At 43.3% G+C, this 7,690-nt stretch overlaps 1 protein-coding gene across 2 annotated transcripts; it reads right to left on the bottom strand.

Annotated features, from left to right (window-relative positions):
* Positions 1–485: 485 nt before the first annotated feature.
* GJD2 (gap junction protein delta 2) lies at positions 486–7,324 on the bottom strand. Of its 2 annotated transcripts, XM_074868201.1 has the most exons (4): positions 6,596–7,324; positions 5,720–6,030; positions 3,711–3,752; positions 486–570 (listed from the first exon to the last, which is right to left on the bottom strand). In XM_074868201.1, the coding sequence occupies exons 1-4, from the start codon at positions 6,664–6,666 to the stop codon at positions 566–568; spliced, it is 429 nt and encodes a 142-aa protein (XP_074724302.1). In that variant the 5' UTR covers positions 6,667–7,324; the 3' UTR covers positions 486–565. The 2 variants fall into 2 exon arrangements, with proteins under 2 accessions (XP_074724302.1, XP_074724301.1); XM_074868200.1 differs by lacking the exons at positions 486–570; positions 3,711–3,752 and having other exon boundaries at positions 4,116–6,030.
* Positions 7,325–7,690: the final 366 nt, after the last annotated feature.

Raw genomic sequence — 7,690 nt, 5'->3', positions numbered from 1 at the left:
TATAGGGAAATCATATGCAGCAAATGCTGCTTTCAATAAGAGAAACTAAAAGTCCAGAATTGTTTAATCACTTTAGGATGTATTACTTATTCTCCAGGTACTGATAACCTCTTTCTGTCTTTTCTAGCCACACCACATACACAAAAAGAGATAGATCAGTAGAAAATTACCTTACTGTCACATTCTGTTGAATACAGGAGAGATTCTCACTTTGAGGGGACATCAGAGAGTCATTGTGTATGTGGGTTTCCACAAGCTAAAGATCTGATTTATCCTGTATTTCAGCCACCACTAGGAAAAAACTGATAGTTTTTAATTCAATGAAGGCAAGCCTCTTTTTAGCTATAACTTAGATACACACCTGATCAGTTAAACTTGGTAAAGCAACTAGTGTAGCCCATAGCCCCAGAATTTCACAGGAAAAGGGTGATTGTTGAGGTTTTTTGCAAGTTAAATATCTGGTCAGGTCATTGCACATAGTTGTAAGAATACATGCCTATTTATTACTTGCACAGTTTTTAACTGTCTTCGGATATGTGACTTCTTCTGTAGTCATCTCTGAAATTCAATCTGTAACACAGTAATATAATTTAGGTAAAATTCTTTTAACAATTTTGCGTATATTTAGATATATATATGTCCACACATATATAAGTTATTATTAATACAGTGCTATGGAATTCTACATATCTGCACTTATTTCACAGGCTGTTGACTCCTGAATGACTTCTTTAGTACCTTTTAATAGACATAACATGAAGCACTTCCTAGTGCAATTTTTATTCACAGAGATATTATCAGAGTTTCATTGAGAGGATGGTGGAGTTTAGAATCTGGTATTAGTAGTGGATACTAACATAGTATGTTTTCTGAAAGCTTACAATAAAATAGAATTTCTGGAAAAAGTATCCCAAAAATGTCCAGGGATGGGTGTGCAATACAGAAATAGTGTCATCTCTCCTGTTAATCTCATGAAATAATGGAACTGAGTTTTCCCCCATCTGGGAATTGACTTGGACTCACAGAAAACAAAGTCTTATCATTGAATTCATGAAAAACAAGACCAGACCCTAAATGAGGAAAATCTGTGCTTGTTTTTACCTCATATGTCTTAATTTTTAAATTCCTGTTTCTATACTTGTACACCAAACAAAAACCTCTGACCTGTTTTACTCAAAGAGTAAGGCAGAACATTTATATTCAAACAAAATGAAGCCAGAAGGATGGAGGGACAATGTCCATCTGGTCCATCCTCTTGTCCTACAAGAAATGTATTCTTTCAGATGTGGATGAAAATGGTTCTTCCTCACACTGAACCTTAACATTTCATGTACATCTTTTCCTATGGTTCTAGATAGCAGCAGCTCTGTCCTACCCTATTAGATATAATGCAGGACAAGCGCTGAGCCCACTTTGGAGTTTCTGAGTGTTTCTGACTTCTCTACATAAAATAAACTAAAATCCATTTCACTTCTGTGGTTCGTTCATCTCAGCTATCTCTTTGCTCTTCAGATTTCCCTTAAGAAAGATGAAAACCCTTATATTTCTCCAAAGTCAATGGTCTCTAAGACTGAACTATTTATGGGAACAGCGTATTCAGCTACCCCATGTAGCTAGTTTTCATTATTTAACAAAAAAAAAAAATCCTATTTTAAAAAAAAAAAGCTTTTTATAGAATCTCATTGCCACTTATACATACCTAGTGAAATGGTTCAAAACCACTATGTAAATAGTTTTTGAAATTCACACAGGTTTGAGAAGCACAAGATCAAACCTATGTAAAAATGAAATAATATCATTATTTTATGTAAATTTTAAGATTCCACAGAACAAATAGTGTATTAAATTCTATTGCAGTTTTCCATAAGCGCTTACTGAACATAATTTTTATGTTTGTACGTATGATGACATACAATACTATCCACCAGTACAAAACAGGGTATACAATGAATAAAACAAATGTGAACTCAATTTTCATATTTAATATCTGATTCTTCCATAGATGTCAACCACAAGACTAATTTATTTCACTGAGGCAGGAGCAACACCTAAGTGGCCAGTAATGTGCCCTTCAGCTTCATGTTCACTCAATTCTGTTCAGTTAACACACTTTTCCATTGCTGTGACAATTTTAAAGTGTGTTTTCTGTAAATGAATAGTGAGCTTTCATGCAAACGGTCTATTAGTATTAATCATATGACTCTCACTTGATACATTGACAGAAAAAGAGTTTGCAATATTTCTCTTGTCCATGACAAATAAGTAGCTGGTAAGAAATGAAAAGGAACAATTGAAAAGGAAAATTAGAACAACAGATCTCCTTGCACCATTTCATTTCTTTTCTGAAATATGAAAAGTCATATTCTATTTAGTGTAAATATGGAGGATGGCATTTCTGTTGATCAAAATATGAGTCTTTGTCTACTTTATCACTGCTCCTGTTGCATAAATTAACATTTGCATTTCCTGATATATTTCTCTTAGGAAAATTATCTGAAGAATCCCAAATTCCTGGAGCACAAAATGTGCAACTGCATCAAAATAATTTAATGAACTGAGTCATTGGCATTGACTATTATAAACAGATACTTTCTTGGTCTTACCTAAAGAATTTGAAGGTATTAAAACCTTACAGCTTTCAAGTCACGCACTGCAGTAGAGTTTGACCGAACACTGCTATGCAGCCACTGGAAATAACTTGCATTAGGACTTCTGCATAACAGGAAATTATGCTGAACCTGAACCAAAGCCCAGTGAATTCAGGATGAGGTTTTTTCCTTCAACTTTAATTGGCACCGGATCAAGCCCTTTGCACACAATATCCCATTTCTTCAACATTAAAGCAACACTTATGACTGTCAAACAACATTTTTTCCTTTCAATATCTATTCAAAAGGAGATATTGAAAACCATCCCAAGACTCTGTAAAATGAAACTCAGCCTTAGATTTCTGTGTCAAATAATAATCTTCAGAAGCTTGTTATATCGCAGATGGAGATTTTAGCTGCCATGTTGTCCTTCTAAAAATAACGCGGTTTCCAGTGAGCATGCAGTAAACTAGCAATATCAGTGTGCATTTATATCTCAAAGAATCATTTTAGAAATCTATCTTTATAGGTTTCTATAATCAAGTTGGAAAAACTGTTCATTTTATACATAAGGAAAAATATTTTTAAAATATTTAAACACATGGCACATCTCAAAGTCCTTTTATGTTTCACAGTGGAAGAAAAAAAGACCACAGATGAAAGTAATAATGAATAGACTATCTAAGAATTAATTGACATTTTTTTGTGACAATGCTGACAAACCATAAGAATGGAACGTTAAGGTATTTACTGTAAGCCAAATGGAAAAGATTTATATGCATTATCTCCAAGCCAAAATTCAATAAAATCTGTTTTCAGGCTTGAAATAAAATACAATCAAAAGGTCATTTGTGACTCTGAGCCCCTGTCTCCTTCTTATGTTATAAAGTATCCCCAAAATTTCCAGCACCATTTTGGCCCTTTTCTTTAAAGGGCAGATACTATTTAATTATGAATGCACTTGTATCATTTTTTAGTCCTGATCCAACTCCTACTGTTTCCAGTAGGATATTTTCTGTTTAATTCGGTGAGAATAAGAAAAAAGGTCCTTAAGTAAAACTTAGTATCCTATATTAAAATGGTTGCTGTTAAGATTTATTTGTGACTGCCCCAGTGGCTTACCAGTAAGTTGATGGGACATGGACAGTGTATTTCTTGAACCAGCTGTAAGGCAGAAAAGCTGAGGTTATTTGGATTCCCTGATGAAAAGCTGCAATTGTTTCATTTATAGGTAAATGTATTCTGGCTATTCCCAAAGTGACCTTGGCGGCCAACTGTGTCGCCCTTAGTGTCAGCAGAAAGCAAGCTGTTGGTGTCAGTGGGCTTTGGATCAGGCTTTAAAGACAGAGAAAGCTTGCTTAAGGAGGAAAACAGACATAACGAGTAGTCCTGATTTCCCAGGTTTTGTCGCTTGGAGTTTAGAATATCAAGAAGACACTTTAAACCCTGAAGAATAATTGTTGTAAGTCAATTATTTTGACCCTGTACATTTCTACAATTGTATACAATAATAAAGAAGAACAAATCTCTCTGTCTTACAAAAAAAAGGCATGTACTTTATTTATCAATAGAGATTTTAGATGCTTTTTACACCATTGCAATGACTAAACAAATAGCATAAAATAAACAGAGGAGAGTATAAAATCACTTTATTCCAGCTGGTATCCCAAGACAACCTTTTGACTAAGTACAGAGTTAGATGTTTCAAGTATGGCACTTATACAAATAAGAGCAGAGAGAAGGTGATATATTCACAGTTAAAAGCAATGAACTCTGTTCCTTTGGTATGCGTGTCATCATAGTTGACTGTAGGTAAATACATAACTTGGCTGGCATGAACCAACTCCATTTTATTCATGCACATATTAGGGAATGAACTGAAATGTACTGATATATTTTGCAGATCACAACTGATGTAAGATGATTAAGGTCTCTGGTGTGTGTGTGTGTGTGTGTGGACAGGCAAACAAAAAAAACTATATTCAGCATTTATTGTTTAGCACAACTAATTGATGCACAAACTAGGATAGAAAATAGCTAGTAATACATACCAGGAATAAACTCTGTGATTTAGACAAGCGAAATAATATAAGACATCTGTGAGATAGGTGAATGCAGATATCCTGATTGAGCTGTGGTCAGGTTCCTTATGGTGCAATTACCCTCCTTTTAAAACATGCTTACATCTGCACATTGCAACAGTTTCCCCCACCCCGTCCCACCCCATATAGAGTATCCTTGCAGATTTTTAATATGAACGTTCTACATGTTTACAACAATTAGTCAGACAATCCAAACTGTAAACTTATCCTAATGACGACCAAAAAGCCGCTCCACCGACAGATAACACCCGATCATTAGAAAGAAAAGTAGGAATAGTAGTAGCTGTGCTGTAAGGCTAGATCAAGCATGGTTTTATAGCTGGTTTTTCAGTCTTTTACATAGCACTGCATTTTGCAGCTAGTTCAGTGAGTGCAGATCCGATACCTTAATGGCTTTCTTGGTGGTTTGATAAAATGCTTGCCTAAGCAATGTACCTTTCCCTAATGGTATCTGGGTCTGTTCCACCTGGCACAGTGTTTCAGTTCTGTCACAGCCTCACACATAAGCTGAGTCACTTGACTGAGTCCTGCCAAAGTTAGGCATGCTCATTCTTGGCAGGTCCTTATTTCTGATTTCATATATGGATTTCCTTTTTGCCTGTACTCCTCTCACTGCCATTTTGATCTTTCTCCAGCCCAAGTGGTTCAGTTCTGCCAAATTGAGCACCACACAAATCCCACTGACAGCAAACATGAATACCAGGAATACAGTCTTCTCAGTGGGTCTAGAGACATAGCACTCTACTTCTTTAATGCAAGGGTATCTGTCACATTCATACATGGAAGGGACATTGAATCCATACAGAAAATACTGTCCCACTAAGAATCCAATCTCTAGGGCATTTCGAAAGACCACTTGGATGATATAAAATCGAGAAATGCCTTCTTGCCTCCTCATCTTTGACTTTGTAGTTCTGATAGCAGGGTTGGGGATTTCCTTCACTTCTAGGCAGTCTGGTTCTGCCTCTTTGGTGGAGTTCTCAGTGTTCTGCAGCACCCCATTGACAATCGTGTTCTTGATTTTCTTACCGTCCTCACGCTTCATTGAATCCTGGTCCCTCTCCAAGGTGAGGAAGACAGTGGAGTACCTCCGTTCCCTCTGCTTAGCAGACTGGTGGACGGAGTACGTTATGAAGCAAAGGCTGGGAGTGCACACCATGATGATCTGGAACACCCAGTACCTTATATGAGAAATGGGGAAAGCCTGGTCGTAACAAGCCTGGTTGCAGCCTGGCTGCAGCGTGTTACAGACAAACATCGTTTGCTCGTCATCGTACACCGTCTCCCCTACAATGGCCACGATGAGTATCCTGAAGATCACCACCACGGTCAGCAGGATCCTGGAACAGAGGAGCCCGTCAGAGCGCGCCGCCGCCGCGCGCCCGGGCGCTGTCCAGTGCTGACCGGGCCCCCGCGCCGCGCGCCCCAGCCTCGCGCCCGCGCAGCAGGCTCGCAGCCTGCGCGGCATCGCCTCGGCCCCGCCGTCTGCGGCCCCGCCAAGCCGCCGCTGTCAAAAGTGCCGGGCGGCGGCCAGCGCTCTCCCCCCTCCCCCCCCCCCCCTCCCCGTCCGCCCTGTGGAGAGAAAGAGAAAGCCGCCGCACGGGCCGCCGGGGCCCCCCATGCGCGGGAGGCGCCGGCCCGCGGTCGCCTCGGCCGCGGGACCCCGGTGGCGGCGGGGTCTCCCCGACGGCCGCCCGCTGCCCCGTGGCTGCTCGGGGACAAGGACGGCGGCGCCCGCGGCGCCCCGCGCCGCCCCCCCCCCCACCCCCCCCCACCCCGCACCCCAGGCGTACACCGCAAGGGCCCCGCGCGGAGGGAGCCCCACGGCCCGGACCCGCCTTGCGCCTCCGGCCCGCGCGCAGCAGGGGATCCCCCGCGCCCCCCGGGGCTGCCCGCAGCCCTTACCTCCCTATCATCGTAGAGTGCTGCTGCACGGCAGCTTCCAGTAGCCTCTCTAGAATAGTCCATTCCCCCATCGCTGTTCATCCGGAGACAAAGACTTTGGCAGGCGGAGAGGATCTCTTCACTTCTTCCTGCCTTTCTTCCGCCCTCTTTCTGTCTTTTTTTCTTTTTTTTTTTTTTTTTTTTTTTCGCGGGGGGAGGTAAAACACACAGAAGAGCAACCCCTCTGTATTGCCCGCAGTCCGGTGGCGGGAAGGGGGCTGGAGGCGGCAGCTCTGCCGAGGACTCCCTGATGGGCTGGGCTGGGCTGGGCTGGGCTGGGCTGGACTGGGCTGGGCTGGGCTGGGCTGGGCTGGGCTCGGCTGGGCTCGGCTCGGCTGGGCTGGGCTCGGGGCTCCGCAGCGGCACCGGCCCGGCCCGTTCGGATCGTGGCGCGGCGCGGCGGACCCGCGGCGTGAAGGGAGGAAGGTTGGCTTTTAATGTCTTGCTGCCTCTAATCTGCCTTTAAGTAGTCTCCGCTTGCGTCACTGACAGGTTGGTGGAGAGCAGCCAAAAGCAGCGCTCGGATTTTCTCATTTTTATTATTCCGGTGAATATAAATAAAAAAAAGCAATAAAATAAATGAAATAACGGAGGAGGAGGAGGAGGAGAAGGAGGAAGGAGGGCGCAGGAAGAGCTGCTCCAGCCGGCACGAGGGTCGCTGTGCAGCCGAGCGCCTCCTTGACAGAGCACCCCGGCCGGGCACCCGCGGCCCCTGCCCGCCGGCACACACACAGACACACACACACAGACACACACACACAGACACAGACACACACACACACACGACCCTGCACACCCCCCACACCCCCCGGCCGGGAGAGCCGCCTGCCAGGGAAGGGGCGCTGCCCCTCGGCTGCTGGTTTGAAAAGCTGCCCTTGGGCGCGACTGTGACACCGCGGCCCCTCCGGTCACCGGCGCCCGGCTGCCGGGGGCATTCCCAGGGCTTGCTGGGCTTTGCTTCTCTCCCGCTCACAAAACAGCAGTGTCATACAGCAATAACCTTACCTGTTAGAATTGCTTACCCTTGGAAGATACAGGACTTAAAATTGCATCTTT

This window comes from Strix uralensis, chromosome 4, assembly GCF_047716275.1.
Source record: "Strix uralensis isolate ZFMK-TIS-50842 chromosome 4, bStrUra1, whole genome shotgun sequence".
Taxonomy (NCBI): Eukaryota; Metazoa; Chordata; class Aves; order Strigiformes; family Strigidae; genus Strix; species Strix uralensis.
Note: the sequence above shows the minus strand (reverse complement) of the source record. Positions and strands in the feature narration are given on the sequence as shown.

Coding starts and splice junctions, on each gene's coding strand:
- GJD2 (XM_074868200.1), bottom strand. CDS start 6,666: ATGGGGGAATGGACTATTCTAGAGAGGCTACTGGAAGCTGCCGTGCAG. Junction 6,031..6,595: donor CACTCTACGATGATAGGGAG/GTAAGGGCTGCG, acceptor CCTCTGTTCCAG/GATCCTGCTGACCGTGGTGG.